The 21,796-nt window shown below is 42.9% G+C and overlaps 1 protein-coding gene across 7 annotated transcripts in view; it reads left to right on the top strand.

Moving 5' to 3' along the window:
* The window catches only part of APBA2 (amyloid beta precursor protein binding family A member 2), a 1,150,852-nt gene that overhangs the window by 675,879 nt on the left and 453,177 nt on the right, over nt 1–21,796 (top strand). For all 7 annotated transcript variants that reach the window (XM_069222387.1, XM_069222383.1, XM_069222388.1 and 4 more), the window contains one exon: nt 13,923–13,959. In XM_069222387.1, the coding sequence (XP_069078488.1) occupies nt 13,923–13,959 (37 nt within the window). The remainder of the gene's footprint in view (nt 1–13,922; nt 13,960–21,796) is intronic.

The following is a 21,796-nucleotide window of genomic DNA, read 5'->3' as shown; positions in this document are numbered from 1 at the left end:
TTTCCCAATCAGCAGACCACTGTACGCCTTGTCTTAAGGGTTCAAGAGTGAAAATCAAGGGGGGTAGTGGACATCCCTGCCAGGCTCCATTCTGGAGTCGAAAAACTTCTGACGTGGCTCCATTAATTATCACCCAGGCTAGGGAGTTGGTAGAAAGGAATCAAACCCATACCATAAAGCGAGAGTCAAAGTCCATCCTGGCCAGCACTTCAAACTTAAAGGGCCATTGAACTGTATCAAATGCCATCAGTGCCAAGTGTGAGAACTAGTTCATCTTCACTATACTCAGCAGAACAAACTAGCACTCCATGTAAGCAGTGTAAGTTCAGAGCAGTATTCCGACCGGGCCTGAAGCTCGATTGGTACGGATGGACCAGTGTCTTAATGACTCACATTAGTCCTGATGCAAGTGGTTTCACCAGTATTTAAGCTCCTGTGTTGAGTAGCGAGATGGGCGTATAGGAGACACAGTCATCTGCAGTACTGGCCAATCTTTTGTCCCTTAGTAGAACTATCATGGGAGGCTTTCGGGAAACATTCGCAATAGGTGCAGGATACTATAGGGCCGAACATTTGTAGAATTTGATGAAGAGGCCATTTGGGCCCATTGCCTTCCCAAAATGTATACCCCTGATAGCCTGTACAATCTCCTCCTCTGTTGGTTCTTGCTTCATAAAGTCCCTATCTGACTCAAGTAGATTCCAGGGCTGAATATCGGCAAGAAACTTACATGACTCATCCACTGGTGTCGTAAACGCTGGGGAATATAGGTGTTCATAATAGGTCATGAAAGCTTTTTCCACTACAAATCTTCGCTCTTTCGCTCTTGTTTACCATTTAACATTCCTGAGGGTCATCTTCTTGCTCCCTCTCTTCTGTCAAGCCAGGCCAGGAGCTTTCCTGCCTTGTCACAGTCTATACAATTTGTGCTCTGTAGCGTGATGGTTGGCCCTAACAGCTTCCAATGCAATATCTCTGTACTTTTTGTTTCATCGTCAAGGTGTGGTGGGAGGCTGTCCTTCCTGGGTTGGTAAGGGTGCTTTTGAAGTGCTAGATTTCCCATTCCAGTGGTTCCACGTGGGTCTGCTTGTCCCTCTTGTGGCCTACAATAAGCACGAGACCCTGACCCTTGATAACTGTCTTGTATGCCTCCCAAAGAGTTTGTGAGGAGTGTACTGACCACTCGTTCTCTGTGATATAGTGCTCTGTGGCTTCATGAAGCCCAGTGCGGATAAAGGGTGTGAGACAACAGGGCTGACTTCAGAGCCCCCCCCCTAACACTTTGCACCATTTTTCAGTTTTTGCTGGTGTTTTTATGACTCTGATGGTGCCCTGGGTACTGTTAATCAGTCCCAGGGTCTAGGCTCTGTTTAAAATGAGTATGCAAATTAGTCTAATTATAATTGGCTTTGTCAATCTATCAATAAATCCCTAATAATATGTGGTAGGGCATGTAAGTTAAGGGGCCCGCCTAGGTAGTGAGCCCATAGGTGCAACCCTAAGGGGCCCGGTGTCATTTTAAATGCAGGCCGGCCTTGCTGGGGGCTTTTAAACTAAAGTTATATGCAAATTCGACTTTGGAATTAAAAGTACTTCCAAAGTCTTAAAATACCTTATTTTTACATATAGGTCACCCCTAAGGTGTGCCTTAACTGCCCCTAGGGTTGGGTGCCATGTAACTATAAGCAGGGACCTTATAAACATTGCTTTAAAAGCCCTGGTGAGCTAAAATAGTCAAATTCATTGTTCCTTCATTGTAGAGAATGGCCTCAATAGGCTTTAATGGGGAGACTTTATTTTAATTAACAAAGTCCCCATAAGAGACAGATTCCTTGAGTTGGGTATCAAATTAATTGTATAATAAATCCCACAACTTGCCATTGTTGGATTTAATATAACTAGTTCAGGTAAAGCATTTCAAAACTCGAGCTCTGTAGTGCCCTTCTCTGATTGGCCCGCCTCTGGTGAGGTGTGAAGTGGCCTGGGCTGAAAGCAAAGAATGTGCCTGAGGGAGATCTGCCTCAGCAGATGGTGAAACAAGAAGGGGAGAGCAGCCCAACTGGCTTTCAAAGGCAGGGAAGGACATTTGGAGCAGCTCAGGACCTTCCCCATTTCCTGCAACCCCAGACAATTTTGTGCCCTCTTGATTAGATTAGGAGAGGGCAGTGTTTAGGATTTTTAGCCACACCAGTGGGTGGGCTCGGCTAGATCTTAACACCAAAAATCAGTTTCAGCCATGATGGATTTTTGAAGAATGTTGCTCCCTGGGACTGATTTTTTCCACACTTCCAAGGAAGTGGTCATCAAAGTGGGAAGGAGCACTCCTGTGATTGGACATTCAGGCCCCCCCTGCTTTCTACCCCAGGAGGAAGGATAAATATGGCAGAGCTGCACCCACACCTCAGATCCATACAATGAACAAGACCAGGGAGGAGGACTGCACTGCTGGTCCCCTGCCCTGCACCTGGACACTGCACTCTGAAGGACTGCACCAGCTGCACACTGGGCTCCACCACAAAAATGACTTTGTCTGTCTTCTACTGCTTAAAGAAGGGACTCCCTGTTTGCTACAGGTAAAAAGGAGTTACCCAGAGTCCCCTACGTCAAGTCCTGCAAGCAGAGCCCAGCTGACCAGCATCCAGTGGCCATTTGAGGATTCTGACCAGGTGCATTCTGGGACTTCTAGCCCCAACTCCCAAGGAGCAACTCAGAGCTTCCGGGACATTGGATCAAAATGTGGACTCTTAAAGGGCCCAAAAAGGACCTCTGGAAGAAGAGACAGAAGTTTGGAGACATTTGGAGCAACTTCATAAGTTGAAGAGGTGCATTGTGTGAGTTGTAGTCCCAGGCCCCAGGAGGCAAACCAGAGCCTCTGAACCCTTGGCTGGTGTTGTGGACCACTTTCCTGAATCAAGAAACACTTCTGAAAGTAAGTGTAACAGTGTTACCTCGTGAGTGGCCTACCATCCGTTCGTCAAATTATGACCACAGCCGGATTTCAGCCACAAGAAGGGTGGATATCCGGCTGTGGCCATGCTGGCGGATGGCGTTGAGGTGGCGCTGCTACCACCAGCAGCGCCACGCCAATAGACTGCCGCCAGACGTATTATGAAAAATAATATGGCCTGGCGGTGTTCTGCTGGCGGTAGCAGCGCCCCGTCCCCTGCCAGAAGACCCCCAGAATACAGGTAAGTCGGGTTTCCAACAGGGGAGGGGGTTGGAGGTGTTGTGGCTGTGTGTGAATAAATGCAAGTGTGTGTTCAGTGTTGTTTGCGTGCGTATATGCATGTGTGTGAGTGCATGTATGAATAGAAATGAGAATGTGTGTCTGCGTGTGGATGTGTGAGCGTATGTGTGCGTGAATGAATGAATATGTGTGTGCCTGCATGTGTGTATGGGGGAGGTTGGAAGGGAGGGGGAGCATAGATGAAGGGGGTGAGGGTGTCTGGGGAGTGCTGGGGGGAAGGGGTCTCCTATCAGTGACAGGGAAGGAATTCCCTGTCACTGATAGGGCCTACTGCCATGGTTTTTGGGCGTTATGAATGCCACGGAGGTAGGCACAGTCATGATACCGTCACCGGCACAATAGCAGCCGCCGGGCTGGAGATAATGGCGGTCGGTGTGGTACATTGGTGGGTTGGCTTCAGCCAACCCGCAAATGTCATTATGTGGCGGTAAGTATCGCTAGCCTGTCGGCTACTACCACCACATTATCTCCGACTGCCGGGGTCATAATGACCCCCATAATCTATTTTTATAAAGTGTTGGGTTTTTATTGTGTTTTGTGTTTTACTTATTTAGTGTTTTGTGATTTTTAAATGCTTTACACACTTGTCTCCTAAGTTAAGCCTTGTCGCTCGTTGCCAAGCTACCAAGGGTTGAACTGGGATTAATATATTGAGATCTAAGTGGACCTAAGTGGGGGTTAGTGGCCTATTGCTTGGTGTAGGTACTTACCTGCCCTTACAAATAACCCACTTTCCAACAAAGGGAATTTTGAAGTACCAAGGGTTGAGCATGACATGTCTGTGGTCAAAGTGGTCTGGGAAACCATAGGCCGCCCAGAGAGGGGATTGATCGGGGATGCCTCTGACCAAGTGTCGAACTTCTTTAAAGAGAGGGAGCTGGTGCCCCAGAGTGAAGATATAGTCAATGCGTGACGGGCTCCCATGTGCACCTGAGTGGAAGGTGTATTGTTGTAGTGTTGGGATGTGGGTATGGCAGGTATCCACTGGTCCCAGAAGTCGTCCAGAAGCTGATGGGAGAATTCCACTTGCATGGCGGGAGGCAGTCATAGGGGGTGGACAGCATTCTAGTATGGGGCAAAGTGCCAAGTTAAAATTCCCCTCCAAGTAATAGGTCTCCAGTGGGCAGATGGAGAAGGAGGACAGTGAGGTTGGCAAGTACAGCTGCATGTAGTCGGGGAGGAATATATACAAAAATATTATTTATTGGTGGACCTTTCCATATCCTAGAAAGTGCTACATATCTTCCAAGGCTGGGTATTGTGTTCAATGAACGGAAGCAATTTTATTCAGTAGGATGGCCACTCCTCTCAAACCAGTGGTACACCCTGCGTGGGCAAACATTTTATAACCCCATCTATCAAGTGTCCAATAGGTAGTGCCTCTAAGTGAGTCTCCTGAAGGAGGACCACATTTGGGGAATGGCGTTTAAGGTATTGTGGAACCACTCCTTGTTTCATCTTATCCTCCTTACATTCGAGGATGAGTTTGAGGGTCAGTGCATTCAACCTGGTGGTCACAATTGTTGGTGTGCTCAGCCCTTAGCAGCAGAGGCCAAGGGATGGGCCAAAGGGATGGGCCAAGGGGCAAGCGGGCACTTCAATGCAAGTATGCTACACAAACAGTATGGCAGAAAAAACATGATAAACCAAAAAAAACAAAATCCGAAACCAATCCCGCTACCCTGTCTCACTTCATAGCAGACCTTAAACTGCCTGACTCTCCAACTTTTCAGAGTGCCTGTCACCCTTAAACAACATAATTAACTGTAGGTGGGTGAGACCAGTGCTGATAGGTCTCCCTCAACCCTTTCCCATTAGGAAGAAAGTTACCACTGCAGTGTGTCCATCAATGAAGTCTCTCATCTGGCCATATCGACTGCGGATAAGAATAGAGTAAACAAGAGGGAAAGACTTGCACTACAATGCAACCCGAGTCGTCATGGTAAAGGTAATGATTCGGGAAGTTGGGTGTAGCTCTTAAACATGTTTCAACAAGTACGTCCAATGTTTTAGTTGGGCGCCCCTCACAGGGAGGATTCCTTTGGGGACCCACTCCAGCGGTGAGAAACAGGAGAACTGCTTGGCTTCAAAAGTTTGTTCAGGTTTTTCCATTGGTGTTTGGAATGTGTTCGAGGTCAAGTTCCACCTTTTGTCTTCCAGCCAGTCCCATGCATTAGTCAAATATGTAAAATACCAAGGCCCTCATTTCGACTTTGCAGGGACCTCTACAATTCGGACATTTTTGTGCTTCGAGCGGCCTTTGTGTTGTCTTCAAGCCTAGCTTCTAAGGCCCGTCTGGAACCATGCAGCTCATTGATTTGAGCTTGTAGGGTTCCTGAGTCTACTTTGAGAGTCATAATCAACTCCTCGACCTCTGTCATCCGACTTCCTATTTTGCGCAGGTCCACTCTCACCAGGGTTGCTTCAATTGAGACAGAGTCAGTTCTTGTTTTCAGAGAGGTTTGCACTACTTGGATCGCTGTCATAATATCCTGGAGAGTGAGAGTGCCAATCCCGGGCTCTCCATGGTAGCGAGATTCTGTGCAGCCTGGGGCTCCACTCCTGCAGATGCATCCTTGGGGAAAGCAAATTTGTCCATCTTGGTCGAACACCTTTGCCCCTGGTCATTGTTCATGAGTTCGTTGCAGTGTCTTCCCAGCAAAGCCATTTAGGCAGCCATGCATGGAGGAACAGGTCCCCAATGGCAATCGCCGCTGCCTGCCTGAGGCACCAAAAGGGCGCTTCACAGCCTGTCGGTTTTACCTCAGGTCAACCCCCCACAGCTCTAGATGTGGAATGCTCCCACTCCAGCGAAGCAAGCAGGACAGTGCCTCAAAGTATCAGTATTAGTATTTTAAACTATATTCTGGTTTTCTACATAGGACCGCTAGACCTGACAGTGAAAATACATGTATCACTTTTAAATAACATGCAGCCTTCCTTGTGGCTTTCAAGCCCTATATTCAGGTGACCAACTAGGTTTTTTCCTGTCCAAAGGGTTATTTTGGAAGGCTATAAAGAGGTTGGTCTGAAGTCAGCTGGGCACTGTAGTGGATGGCACAATACATGCTGAAGTACACCAGTGGCATTGAACTTACAGGCACTGGATGCTCTTTCTACACCATCAGCAGTTGCAATCTTTACCAGGTGAAGTCCACCATATACTGGGGACTAGGACGTAAGCTAAGTATGCCAATTAGAAAAAAGCTAATTCAAACTTGTTTAAAGGGCACAAACACTTCACTACTGGTTAGCAGGGCTAAACTGTGCAGAAGTCTAAACTCATCAAAAATAAAGAACCCTTAAAAAGGCAAACAAATTGGGGGTGGCCACACAGAAAAGGTGGATTTCCTACAAGAAATATATGAGCATAAAAAGACAGTTCTCTTTTTCTTTGTCTTATCTGCAGCTCCAAATGTGCTTCATGGCCTGCCTTACTCCCTGGCTGCCCGGCAGCAGGGATTGTGACTAAGCAGTAAATTCTTTTAACTTGCTTTCATGCAATTACACAAATTTTCAAGACAAAGAGGAGATATTATGCATACTTACACTAAATTTAAATCTGTGATTTAGTGCTATATTTGAGTGCCAAATGGGTTGTTGAGTCATTATTTGACCTGAGGACACATTTCACACTAAAAAAGTGCAAACATTTTTTGATGAGAACGGATGCTTAAGTTCTGGTTGTTCTTGTTTTCCCCGTGGTGGTATTTTGCCGCTAACAGTGGTGTAATTATGTGACAAGGCATAATGGTGTATTTTTGAGAATTTTTCAGGCAAAATCTAACTTTTCCCCAGTCCTAATTCCGATGTCAGGACTAAAATGTAAGAATGTATGAGCAGCTAGTTCATTTCTTTATTACAAATGCCTAGAGCTGTCACAACTTGACTGTAATAAAGATATTACAGGTGGGCTTTTAAATAAGAATTGCAGTCTTACCAACATAATACTACATATGTATTGCTTATTTTTGTTTAGCTTTATTACTGTTCCATCTTATTAAAGCAACCAGTTACAAAATAAACATAGAAAAATAAACAATAAATGCAAGAAACACAATATAATCCTACACAACTGGGTTATTTGTGGAGGATATAAGTGGTTTTCAAGTAACAGTCCACAATCTTGGTAGGGCCAATCAACAAGTTAAATAAACCTGGGCTACATCTCTGGTTGCTATGGCACAAAACCGACAGCCTAAACTTAAGGAAAGGTGTACAAAGTATTTATCAGTGCCAAACAATTAAAAACACTACGGAAATCCCACAGTCAATTTCTGAAAATAGTGTAATTAGAAAACTTACATGAAATTGATTCAAATTCAATGAGGTGAACTGAAGATATGAATTTTTAAACTTTTAGATCAGAAACACCAAAGTAAAGTAAAACACAATTCAGTAGTAACTGTTCAGACGAAAAGGATTTAGTTGTGAGTACAGGCTAACCACGATGGAGTGCAGGTCAGATACACAAAGGGGGATATCACAGCCAAAGATTTTACCTTCTGACTTACACTATTAACTGGAAGTCTGAACATTCCAGTGCAGCACAGTTGCAGTCCATATCAGGTGAAGTCCACTCAAAGTCAAACAGGCAGTGAACTAGATCCTGCTGAAGCCGTTGGTTATAAGAATGATCTGAGTGGGAAAATGTAATTTGGCATCTGACAAAGTCCTTTCATCAGTCAGGTGCTCTTTGAAACTTCAGCCAGACTTAGGGCCTGATTTTAAGCCTGACAGATGGTGCTCCATCCGTCAGGGTGGCGGAGGACATTCTGCCATCTTAATGTATAGCCAGTACAGCTTAGTGGCCATCTTTGTTCCTTGAAGGGAGCCGCCATCAAAGTGCTTCCCTTCAAGGTGCATGTTTTGTGGATGGTTGACATCTGTTTTGACAGGTATAAAAACCACAAACTCCTACAGTCGGAGCTTGTTTTAAAACAACAACAAAACACGAGTGACCCCTAGACCAGGGAAGATTCATCTCTTGTTGGGGGAAGCTCACTGTCAAAGGACTCAACTGGGATGCCTTTGACAGAAACCCTACATTCCTCCATCTCTAAGTGAGGCTGATGGAATAAGAGTTTGGCAGACAAGGGTACTCAGTCACTTGTATGACAGAGTACCCCATCTGCCAAAGTCTAAATCAGGCACTTTTTGCCATTCAAAATCATCCAGCAGTGCAAGCCTAGAAGCAGTATTGAACAAAATCCTCTCAAAGCCGTACACCTTTGCAGCAAGACTTTCTGAGGGCATTCTTCTTGGCCTCTTCTAAATCTTCCCGGACCTCAAGAACAGCACTTAGGGGTCAGGACACACTCCAACACAGGGAACCAGCAGGGACCAATCCAGGTCCAGTTGTCAATGATTATCTGGTCACTTCAGGGAAAAGGCCTCTTACAGCTTGTTGTGTCCCCGTAGCCACACAAAATGTCAGTCAATTGACCTTTGGAATTCACTTTTCAGTACTGTGTAGAAGTGGGAGCAGGCGCAGCCCCTTAGGTCTCCATGCAGATCAAAGACCTCTTTTGTTCTTCCTCAGGTTCAGTAAGTGGTCTGATGAACTGGGGGTGAAGTAGCACTTTTGTAGGATTCAACAGCCAGTGGGTGAGGATGACTGCTGGACACTCCCTAACCAATGAGAAAAAAAGTTCCAGAGGGCAGACCTTGAAACATTTGAGGCAAATCCTGTTTGCCTTACTGCAAACTGTCCCAGAGTGCATTATTCTGAGTAAACTCCAATTCTGCAAATGCCTTTAGTACATGGAGGGGGCTGGTGTTCCAGCCAGGAGTGTACGTAGGTAAATGAGCAGTCCCCTCCTCCCCAACCACACCAAAGTGGTTCTATGACCAACTCCACCTGGGATGGTGCCAACCTGGCAACACTGTACCCTGCGTTCAAATGGCTTCTCTTTGCCCTGCCTCTCATTACATTTACCTATGAATGGGAAGGCCTCACCCTGGCCCCTTTCAACTTAATAAAGTTCACACCCTTCCTGAGCTGAGGGTAGTCAAATACCTCACACCCAAGTCTTCCTTCCAAAAGGCCTAAGCCATTTTTCCTTTTCCGCGAGCAGTTTCAATGCTCAATGAGTGGAGAATACTGATAGGATGGCATGTGCTGCTTGACTAATGCCAATTATCCTGCTGGAGATTTAGGCCGGCAAATCTAATGTTTTTAAAATTGGTGTTTTCTGCATATTTATCAGAAATTGAATTTCACCATTGAATTTGGTTTTTAATAAGCATTGAAAACAATGGCTAAATCACTTCTGTAACGTATCTCAAACCGAACTTAGCAAAAATAGTATTTTATTTGAACTCTACTTTTGTTCATGGTATTAGCTACAGGCCATTAAAGTGAAAATAGCTTTTGGGGGCAAGTCATTGCAGGAACATGGAAAAACGTGAAACAATTTATACATATTATGTAGTTTTGAGGAAGCCTTCTAATTGAGCATATTGCCATCTAATAAGTCGACTTTTGAGTTGCCCCACACTGTTTCCATTCCCTGTTGCTTTAAATCTAAAGGTAGATATTAAGGAGCTGGGAAAGAAGATGACATGGCATAGCCGCGGCAGTGCTTAACTTCTGCCAGTGTTTGCCAGTGCTCAGCACTGGCACTTAATTCTCAAAACCAGCATGTATTTCTAACAACACACCACATTGTGGCACTGCTAGTCTCTTTTTTTAAAACACAAGAGCAGAGTGCTTAACAATCTGATATACCATTAAAACAATTATAATACCAGTGTGCCCACGTCATTCTTATACTTTTAAGTCACCTGGTATAGTCTGAATTGCCACATTTGTAAGAGTGTAATGGTTAGTAGACTGCATTAATACTGGTATTTGGCAACTTCAGCAGTGGCCTTCTGAGGATTATCTCAGATCTGTGCTTATTTTGTTTTTTTTACAAACTAAGCACTGAGCGATGGCCATTGAGTTTTCCCACAGCTATTCATTTTTAAATGGGGAATACATATACCTGCAGCCTTGTCTAATTTTCATGTTCAATGTCACATCCAGCTCCAGGTCTTGGGTGCCATTAACTATGCCAGCCTTGGACAAATTGACAAAACATTGTTTTTCAAGTAAGTAAGAAATTCCCTCATCTTTGCTGGTGTACCTTAAAATTTGGCCATTATTAAAATCCTTGCTCACATTTACTTCAATAAGGTTAATAAGACAATCATCTGTCAGCTCAAATAGAAGACTGGGCACACTGTTAACCACCTACATTTTTTGTCTTCCTTTGTGAGAGGCAGGACACAAAGAGGCCTCTGGAGCAGCCACTTAACAGAGCTTTTTCTGGGATAAGAACTTGTGACTATCAACTTGCACAGTGTTCACTGAACTCAGTATCTTAACTCATAAAACTATCTTGTGAGGTCTGGTGCCTGTCACTTGCATATTTTTCAAAATTCTCTGCAGCTATCAACCCATTGAATTATCTCTTACAGTTATGATTTATTGGCTTGTAGACGATGCACAAGCTTCTGCAGCAAGTACTTTAACACATGAGCTTTCTAATTGCATAGCTTACCGTGATGGCTAAATAAACATTTCATTTATCCCTTACTCCTCCACCTCTTTAGTCTTCCCGCAACCAGTTGCCCCTTTCTTACAAAAAGCTGTTGTTTTATAGATCACAACCTGAATGCAAACGTTCCTGCAAATCACTACATAATTCTGATGGAGAATTACAAATCTTCATAAACCCACTTTGCTTAATAAAAATATGGGCAGAGTCTGCATTGATTGCTTAGACTCACCCAATACACCCCTAAATGGGTACCCTTTTCTGCTGGCAGCATTGGATTATGGGGTACAATGTTAGCTTACCTAATTGCAGCTTCATAGAATAGGTGACCTCTATCCAGAAGATCAATTTTTTCCTTTACACTATATATTAGTGCAATCCCACAGTACATCCAACTGTACATCTTCCTTTATCATTGTCTCTGTGCAACTCTCTGCACCCTCCACAACACCTTCTCCAGAGCCCCCTCTACTCACCGTGCGCTTGACACACTGCTGACCAACTCCTCACCTAGCAAGCTGATCAAGCAACTTTACAGTGCTGTGAAAGACAAGTCACCTATATCTATCCCTATGGTGTTTTCTGGTTGGCAGGCAAAGCTCAACAACACCCCCCTGTAGTGCAATGGTGATACTGCTGCACATTGATTAAAGCACTCTCTTCTACCCACAGACTGCACCTACTGCTCCTTCGCTTTCTCCATAAACTATACCAATCTCCTCTCCAGATGCACCGCATGGGCCTCTCTGAGGCCACACAGTGCCTTAGGAGCAATTAGGACAATGCCTCAGTTTTCCACCTTGAGTGGAATTGCCCTGCAGTGGCTTGCTTCAGAACATGTGTGTATGATGCTATTGCTGTAATAACTGACTACTTCTCTCACTAACTCCCCTGGCTGCTCTATTAGGATATGTCAAGGAGGTCCCACTGGGGCCTGACGCCTAAGAGCCACATTGCTCCTCTTGGCGAAGTACAGACCCATTGCGGCTGTCGCCCCACCCCATGGCTTGATGACTGGCTGCACGACGTGACCTACTGCCAAGAACAACTCACCTCAGAGACCCTGTCCGAAAGATATTTGGCCTACTTTTACCTCCTACCTTGCCTTCCTCCCAACCTTCTCTGCAGCCAGAGTCACTCAGGCTCCTTCCTCCCATGATGAGGTATGTTACCAGTGACTTCCCTACTCGCCCCTACCTAGAAAGGTGATTTTTCGGGGTAATTATGTCCTCACATCATATGCTTCAACCCTTGTGTAACACACCATCAGTCATGGGCTATTGTGAGCGATACCATGGCCAAGAACGGCACATTAACTGTAGCTGGTATTAACAGATATTGTCAACAATTGAATGCAGTGTTATTATTGTACTCTTTCTCTGCCTGTTTGTATTTGTATTTTTGTTACGCTGTTTAGCACTAGATGGACTTTGTAGTTTCTGTAGAATTTCAATAAAAAAAATAAAAAAAATAAGGGTTCTTCATTTAGTAAATCATTGTCTCCTTGTCTTACCTCATACAGTTATACAGTCACCACGTATTGGACTTAGGTTTACAAAGGCAGCCTCACACCAAAGCATTTAGGAGTACATAAACCAGTGGTCCTGTAGTACTCTTTTATATACTCTTCCAATGCCTTTTTGAATTGGCTCCAAAACATCTACAATGGGAATCAAATGGGAATATTCATCATATTCATAAACAGTTACTACAAATATAAGGGGCTGTTCAATCTTTGGACTTTCAACAACAGACAGTTGGGTAATGGAGGGCTGATTCGCTTAGGCACATAAGAATTACCTGAAAGTGTACTCCTGTAGTGTAATCCTGTAGTATTACTTCTCGTGATGAAATTATTTTGTGAATTGGACCCACAATAGTTTTCACATTGTTGCAACATTCAGGCGGCTGACTACAAAATAAAGGTTTTCCTTAAATGTTTTAAGATTTTAACCGATGGCACTGTCACCCTGTTAAATTCCAGTATTTTTAAAGCTAGACACATAGGTCCTCATTACGAGTCTGGTGGTCGGGAAAGCCAATCGCCAGACTCATGGTGAGGAGACTGCCACGGAGCTGGCGGTCTCCTCACCAGTCCCATTACAAGGTTTACACTGGGCTGACCGGCCGAAACCTCAGCCCAGTGGAAACTGCAGCAGCATGGGTCTCAGCTCCACATGGAGCTGAGGCCAATGCCTCGTACAGGGGGGCCCCTGCAGTGAAGACAGTGGACATTCCGATGGTGCTGGTTAGGAGGGCCCCTGCACTACCCATGCCGCTCGCTTTCTGCCAGCCTTTTCATGGCAGAGTTCCTGCCATGAAAAGGCTGCCAGAAAGTGGGTAAGTAATCAGCCAGGCGGCACTGAGTTCAGCGCCCCCATGGCTGGTTACAACCCCGACTGCCGCCTCCCAGCCAGGATAAGGGATCCTGCCAGTGGTAGCGTACCCCTGGCGGTCCGACCACCAGGGTTGTAATCTGGCGGTCGGACTGCCGGGAGTGCGGCGGTTTGACTGCTGGTTTGGCGGTCCTTGGACCAAGCTAAATAAGTTAACTTGATTTCTATAGTTAATAGTTTTATTTAATTAGTTCTAACTATTATTACCGGCTATTACACTTAACATGTTCACACTTTAACAATTAAAAGTACCATTAAAAACACTAGATGCCACTTATTGAACACTGTGGAACAGAAAAGTATGTTCAAGTCCCACTCGCAATATGAAAGAAGGGCATGATAACCCGAAAGAGAACAATAAAAGACACGATTTGTTAAACAAAACGATAAGAAACTTACCAGACATCCCTTTTTCGTTAAATATTTCGAAGCCATAAACCACTACGTTTTAAAACACTGTTTTCTTATTCATTAGATGAGTTACATCGTCACTACCTTCTGTCTGTGCACGTGTTTGCCCTTCTCTGCTGTAGTCGCACACATGACGTCATAAATAGTGCATTTCCTTTGGTTTCATTCTCCACTGCCATCTGCCACTATCAACAGGACGCATATGTATTTTGCACACTGCCTCACATACCTTGTCACGTTTGCCAAGCAACCGTGTGCTGCACGGATAGATAAGTGCGTTTGTATATTGTGGTAAAAACGTTTTTTTCTTTTAACTCTTTTCAGACAAAGAAGGTCACATCTTTTCCAAGCTTTGTTGATGGTGAGTATCTCACAGATTATCATATCTTTGTTATTTGAGGTGCGACTAAGCTGTTAAAGTGTTATTGTTCGCTTCATGCTTCGGCCCATCTCCATCACACTCATTGTATACCAGAAGAATATGTAAACGACGTAAGTGCAATAAATCCGGGGACTTTGATATACATGCATTATCGCTGTTTATTTTAGTTGCAGCAACACCATTCTGAGACATAATTGCTTTATTAGGTCAGCTAATGCAGCAGATGCATACAAATATATTTCATATTTTAATTTTAAATAGACAGTATTTTTTTTCTAGTCTGCTTTCCTACATTGTTCAAACATATCTCGTATCAGAATGAGAAAATGTGACCTGATTGGGGTGACAATCCTCACAAAAACACAAAATAAAGTACAATGTCTATTTGAGAAGCACAAATTCCCCCACGTGTATCTTGGCACTAAATAACCGATGTTTATTGTTACCCAATACTCATGTTTTCCATTTCTGACTGATGGTCTTACGGGCCCAATCAAGATTCAAATCTGTGACCAAGAGATCAAAACAACGTCCCTGCAGTGGGTGCATTACTTCATTAAGCTAACTGACCTGGTTGAGAGAAGGGTGGCTATGTGGGGGTGTCCAACATTGGTGCAGAAGGGCCAAAGTCATGGAAGATTCTCAGAATGATAACTTCTATGGAAATGTATCTCATGCAGAGAGCCTGAAAATTTGTCAAGATACAGACTTCAGGAACCAGCATTGGATATCCCATTTTCTATTGTATTAATGAAATATAAGGTGTTGTTTTGTTTCTGCACACCATTAGTTTGTTTGTACTCCTGTATTGACTTAAGTATAACGTAGGGTGTCACTATTGCTGCCAATCAGGACACAACTATGATACATTAGAAGACAGACCGTGGTTGCTCTTCTCACCCAGGCAAGAGGGCAGCAGGTGAGCACATCATGGCAGCAGTTCCTTCAGAGCAGCAACCCAGCAGAGTGGAAGTCATTATAGCAGCACAGCAGTCCTCCTTACTGGCAGAGTATCCAGAAGTGTACTGTAGAGTTAATGACTGAAGTCCTACTTCTATACTGAGATGTGTCTTTGAAGTAGGGAGAAGATTCTAGAAGCCTGCCTTTTAAGTGCACAGATCCCCTGCCTGCCTAGCCGTAGGTCCATACTAACTACAGAGGTGCAGAGGGTATGCAGCCCTTTGTGTGGGGACAGGACAAAGCCTATTCAGGTGTAAGTAAGGGTGGACCTAGCTCCTCCTCCCATCCTGCTAGTGATGGCCCATCCAGTCACATCTAAGCTCCTATTGTTTGTGGCTGTCTGGGAGGAATACACAAAGCCCAACTGACAACTACATCCAGTTATGTGACCAGAGAAAGGCTGCAGCCACCAAATGGCTAAGGCAAGAAAATACCAAGTTTCTGAAAGTGGGTTTTTCAGAATTGTAACTTAAAATTTGACTCCATCATACATTAGGATTTTAAATTAGGATTCCAAAGACATCAGCCATGAACCCAGTTATCGCTTCTCATTTGGAAATTATACTTATAAAATGTAATAAGGCAACTCAGATGTTATCATATGAGAAAAATGGGCCTTGTAATATTGAAAAACGAATTTAAGAGTTTATCACTTTCAGGACATGTAATACTTAAAGGTACATGTCCTATTTTTTAAATACGTTACACCTTGACCTTAGCACTGTCCGGGCATACCTTGGGGGTGACATATGTATTAAAAAAGAAAGTTTGGGCCTGGCAGAAGGTTTATTTTGCCAGGTCAAATGGTAATTTAAAACTACACACACAGGATCTGCAGTGGCAGGCCTGAGACATGTCTAAAGCGCTACTTAAGTGGGTGGCACAAACAGTACTGCAGTCCCACTAGTAAAATTTAATTTAAAGGCCCTGGGCACATGTAGAGCCACTTTACTAGGGACTTATAAGTACATTAAATATGTCAATTGGGTATAAGGCAGTATACCATATATTAAGGAGAGAGCACAAGCACTTTAGCACTGATTAGCAGTGATAAATTACACTAAGACCAAGAAAAACAAACTCAGTAAAAAGTAAGAGGAGGAAAAGGATTTGGGGATAACCCTACAGAAAAGACCAGGTCCAACACGGCGAAAGACAATATGTTATTTTGTAAAACTTCGGTTGGTTAATGCGATCACTCCAGATATCTGAGTGTGTAACCAGAGATGCACAGATCTGAATTCCGGTTGGTGCAGTGGGGAATAATGATGTGTGCTTTTAGTGTTAGGAGGTCCCAGCTTGTGACAGAAAGCACCTTGAATATGCATGTCATTCTTTTAAACTTGTGTTGCACACAGTATAATATTGGCTGCCAGTAAGTACACAAATAGATTTTGGTTTAAGACAAAAACGTGCTTCAAAATGCTTACAAAATGTAGATCTGAGTAATGTGCAGACTGTACCTGGCACAAACATTTTTATACCGGTCCATTAAAAGCATGCACTCCACATCTAATGAGGTCACCTTACAATACCTCCCAAAATGAATACTTTTCAAGTGACTCCATGAATTAAAGCCAATACTGGCTTCCAAGCACCCTCTACATTGGCAGATTAACCAAATGCGCACATTTACATTTCTTTCAGCCAGCAGGTACCCTATCAAGAATACTTTGTTTCCTGTTCATCTAGCTATTCCTCCCTCTGCTGCTTCACAACACAGGAGGCCTCTACTTCAACTGAGGCATCTCAAATGTCATAATTAGCCATCCCAGCATGGTTGCCTTTTTTAACATAAAATTGGGGAACTCATTTGGGGCCAGATGTATGAAGCGTTTTGCATGGCGCAAACTACGAAATGTGCGGTTTGTGTCATGCAAAACGCGCATCGCGATGCAAAATCCTATTTTGCGAGTCGGTTCCGCAAAATGGGAATGCGACTCGCAAATAGGAAGGGGTGTTCCCTTCCTGTTCACGATTCGCACCGCGATGCAGAATTACTTTGTGACCTCGAACGAGGTTGCAAAACAATTCTCAATTAGCACCCATGTCAAGTGGATGCTAACTCATTCGCAGAAGGGAAGGGGTCCCCATGGGACCCCCTTCCCCTTTGTGAATGTCGCCAAAAATATTTTTCTAGAGCAGGCAGTGGTCCAATGGACCACTGCCTACTCTGCAAAAACGAAACCAAATGGTTTCATTTTTTCTTTTGTATTGCAACTCGTTTTCCTTAAAGGAAAACGGGCTGCAAGACAAAAAAAAAACACTGCTTTATTAAAAAAGCAGTCACAGACATGGAGGTCTGCTGTCTCCAGCAGGCCACCATCCCTGTGAGTGCAGGGAATCTCAAGGGGGTCGCAAATTGCGACCCACCTCATTATTAGTAATGAGGTGGGTCTTTGCGACCCCCTTGCCATTCCGCAGACGGTGTCTCAGACACCATTCTGCATATGATTTTGCGACTCTGAAATTGTGAGTCGCACCGACTCGCAATTTCTGAGTCGCAAAATCAAATCTTCCTACATCTGGCCCTTGGTCAGTTAAAAAAATTATGGCCATGTTCTGCCCCTCTGAGCCTGCCCACTTTGACACCTGAAGAAATGAGACTATTTAAGCCTAATAGCTACCCAAGTGTGATTCAGTACTAAGACCCATAGCATACAAGAAATATAACCATTGGAGACAATTATCTATTTTGAAAAAGCCATATCTTGGGCTGTTTCCGAAAGGAATTATGGTTTTCATTATCTCTAAGAGGAAACAGAAGTGCATTCCAGAGAGAGGGCGCCAAAACAAAAAAGATCTGTCAACCTGTATGGTGTATTTCACCTTTGCTGTCCCAGCTAAGAATTTCCCTGGGATATACATTTTTTCATTTTACAGCAAAGATGTCTTCGTCCTAGATGTTAGTATGCTTTATGAGTAAAGCATAACATTTTAAACCTTATTCTTTTTCAATGGAAGTCAGTGAAGTTTTTCCAAGTGGGTGGATACTGATGTGAGCTTTGTCAGATCGTTTTTGCAGCCAAATGTTGAATGATATAGGGAGGCAGGCAGACCCAGATAGAGGACATTACTGTAATCCACCCAAGAGGTAATCAAGGATTAAGTCTTCCTTGACTACTGTCTTCTTAGAAGTAGTCAGGAGCAGGGGAAGTAGTCTATATAATTTGTACAAAATTAGAGAACAGGTGAATACAACCTTTTTAATACGAGTGGTAAAAGATAGCTGATTTTCCAAACAAATACAGAATAATTTTTCTCCCAAAAAACCTCCCGGGATTCTAGCATAAGTTAATGCCGATGGAGTTCCTCAAAGTTGTTGCGGTCACTTTAATAAAAACCAAAATGGCAATTACTTACCAAGCAACAAAACCTCAGTTTTTTCCCGTTCCGTTTCAAGCAGTTGTACTGCATCCAGTAGCTGTCTCAATCATGCAGGTAGTGAAATTTTTCCTAGATACTCCTCATTCTGGGATTTGAACACCATAGTGTGGGTGTCCAGATATGACATCTGGCTCAGCCCATAAGCCCTAACTAGATTGGTTAATGAAGCTAAAAAGAGTAGGGCCAAGTGAAGAACCCAACGGCACCACATACCAGGTGGAAAATCGGAGGATTCCTAGAGAGGACATTGGGCTTGGTTTCCAAAATATGATATAAATCAATTCAAATCAATTTCCGTGAATCCAAATTCCTGTAGTCTATTCAGCAATATGGCATAAGAAACGGTATTAAAAGTGACAAAGGGACCCAACTTGGCTAGAGACAGCCCCACCAAGGAGATTTCCTCAGAGCAGGCTGTAATTCCAAACTGTGACTGACTTTATTATCACAACAGATAGTTTGCGAGAAGAGAACAGAAGACGTCTTTGAGAGGTGAGTGGTTTTCATCAGCCTAAGTAAACCCCAGACTATGATATATGATGCAAAGTGGAGCTCGCAATTCTGCATGATAAACAGATATCAACAAACATTTTGTTCCTGACAGAAAGGGCAAACATTGCTGCAACATGTTCACAGAATGTGTCACAATTAGAAAACTTTTATTTACAGGATTCAGGATCTAAGAAATCTGGTGGAAGTAAGGCAATTTTCAAAGGATTTGGCTCGCCCTCAAACCTCATCGGAAAGAGAAGAAGGTTCTGGAGAATTACCATGGTCACCTAATAGTCTGGACATCCCATCAATTAAGAGTAGGCCTTTTTCTGCAAAAACCATGCTGTTTACCACTCAACTGAACATGGATACTATTCCCTTTGACAGTCTTTTCCAAGTTGAAAAGGGGTTGTAAGCCTGTTCCCTTGCCATTTTATGTGGATTAGCGTAATACTTCGGTGAAATGTTTAAGCCACAGGACTGGTCCATCATCCATGGAACATGTGCATAGATGTTCTGTCATATAAAGTTTGTAGGTGTCGTAACCCTCAGCATGGCTAGTAATGAGTGTGTATAGATACTTTCCAGACCCAACCAGAGATGTCCGAGTGAAAAAGCACTACAAGCACTCAAAGAAGCTCTCAATAGCTGTATAAGGGTGCTGTGCAAGACACAGAAGGAACACCAAATTAGCCTGGACTTAAATGGCTGTAGGTTGTCACTGTGCAACTCTTCTTTATAATTTGGCAGTGTTTTCTAGGAGGAAATGTAGAAACTTGCTTAACTGAATCTAAAGCTACACGCTGCATTCAATCAGTTGATAAAGAGCTCTAACTTGAAAGAAAACTTGCTTTGAAACAGTTACTTTTCCAGGTTCTTTGAAGGTGATTCCCATTGAGTCTATCTGAAAGAATCAAATTATCTTCAATCTCATTTGTAACAACCAACCAACCAACCAAGAGGACACCTTTGAGAAATGTGAGTAGTAGTGCCTTCTGTATCGATCTGAAGATGTCACCTCTTGATTCAGCCAACCACCAGGAGCTCACTCTTAGGGCCAGCTAAGGATAAGTTATATTGGACCTTATAAATGCCAATACTCCAGAAAACAGTATTTATTAAGGTTGATAAATAACTCATATCACTTGTTTTCCATATCCAAATGAGGAATAACACATATAGAACTTGCAACCAGGACACTCGTGATGAGGGCCATTGTCTCCACCAATTGATTTGTTGAGCCTCTATGAGACAATGACCCTACTTTGGACATCACCTGTGATAACTGATTTCGGCTTCCTGTAGCAGACTGTCTGTTGGTGTGAAAAAGTAGGAATCCAATTATGAAAGGAACATTGACATCCAAGACAGGCCCCTAATGAAGTACAGGAAGGATAGGATTAAAATCCCACTGTTAAAAAAAAAAAAAAAGTATGACTGATGGCATACCAATGGTGAATGTTCTACCTGGGATTAAGGGCTTTATAAATGTTAACCACATCAACTGACACAAATAGGAATGTAAGACCTTCCACGCTGCTGACTCCAGGTGATAGAAGCAATAACTGAATTCCTGATCTTTCTAGTATCATGATTCAAAGGAACAACAAGCTTATTGTTTGGTACACTTATAAAGTAACTTTTTGTCAATGTCAACAGCTTTTTGTCATGATCATCACCCGCAATTCATTTTTTAAAATTTTGACTTCAGGATATACCACCACTAATTATGGGGGACTGCAGCTGTTTAACTGGGATGTGGTCAATATTCACTCTGGTGCACCTGAGACAAAATGATTGGGCCTTCACATAGGAGCTTCTGCAAACTTTGGGTTAAAGTTATCCATTTGCTTGTTTTACCCCTCTTTGCGTCATTGCTTTTTAAGTGGACTATCTCATTAGATGTTTTGTTTTCTACGTGCATAGAACTAAGGTGTATTTTAGTGTACTGAAATATGAACACACAACTGCTTTTTACATATAAGTAACTTACTATGATGGAATTGGTACAGGTGCTGTGGTACTATGCAATTTTTTTTATGAATGAGCAGTGATTGGAAAACAAACAGGCAAAAAGAGCAATTTGTACAAGATGGTTTAGAGAAGATACACAATCATGCAAATGATCGGTTTTCTATTACATGGTAAATACTTCCCACGGTTAGAATTTTATATATAAAAAGAAAAAAACTATTTTGCTCTTTCTAAAGAAATATAATTATATGCTTGAAATGTAATCAAATCTATTGTGAGTATTTCTTTCACGTGGAAGCAAAATATGTTCTGGACAATATATGTAACATACTTTGGACGGGCATACAATTCTGTGCTTTAAATGTTTCCCTATATCTAAACACTACGTCATGAACATTCAGTATTTAATTCTGTATACCTGTTCTACAATTTCCTTTCATTGTGATCATTTTATTTTTTCTCCATTACATGTTTTATCATCTATTTTGACAACCGTGAGAAAGTGCTAGGCAGAAATGATCTAAAAATACATTGGCATCAAGACTGAATTTAGTTTTTCTCTGTGTAAAGAAGGGATACATGGCGGTCACCACTATGTAGTTATTGTTAGGTCTGCTTTTCTACAGTAAGAGCATTTTTTTGGTTTGCTAATAACTTTGGTCCTATGACAAATCTTCACAAAATGTTATTAAACAAAAAGTTAATCCACCTCTGCTCCTTCCTGGAAGGTTTCGGGGTGATCAGTCAAGTGGAGGCCGAGAAAAAAGGACAGTCCCAAAACACAAAATCACTGTGCATTTTCCATAGACTTCTTTATACAATGCTGCACCAAAAAACGCTGAAAGGAATTACACCAAATTCTGCAGGAAGCAAAATATTGGTCCACAGGTTGTAGTTTTTGTGATTTGATGTAAAATTAAGGGACAAAAATAATTGTACATCTGGACGGTTGAGCTTGCAAGTGTTCAGAGAGACTCTCACAGGAGTGCCAGTTCACAAATAG

The sequence above is a fragment of the Pleurodeles waltl genome, chromosome 3_1 (assembly GCF_031143425.1).
Source record: "Pleurodeles waltl isolate 20211129_DDA chromosome 3_1, aPleWal1.hap1.20221129, whole genome shotgun sequence".
Classification (NCBI taxonomy): Eukaryota; Metazoa; Chordata; class Amphibia; order Caudata; family Salamandridae; genus Pleurodeles; species Pleurodeles waltl.
This window is presented reverse-complemented; position numbering and strand designations above follow the sequence as displayed.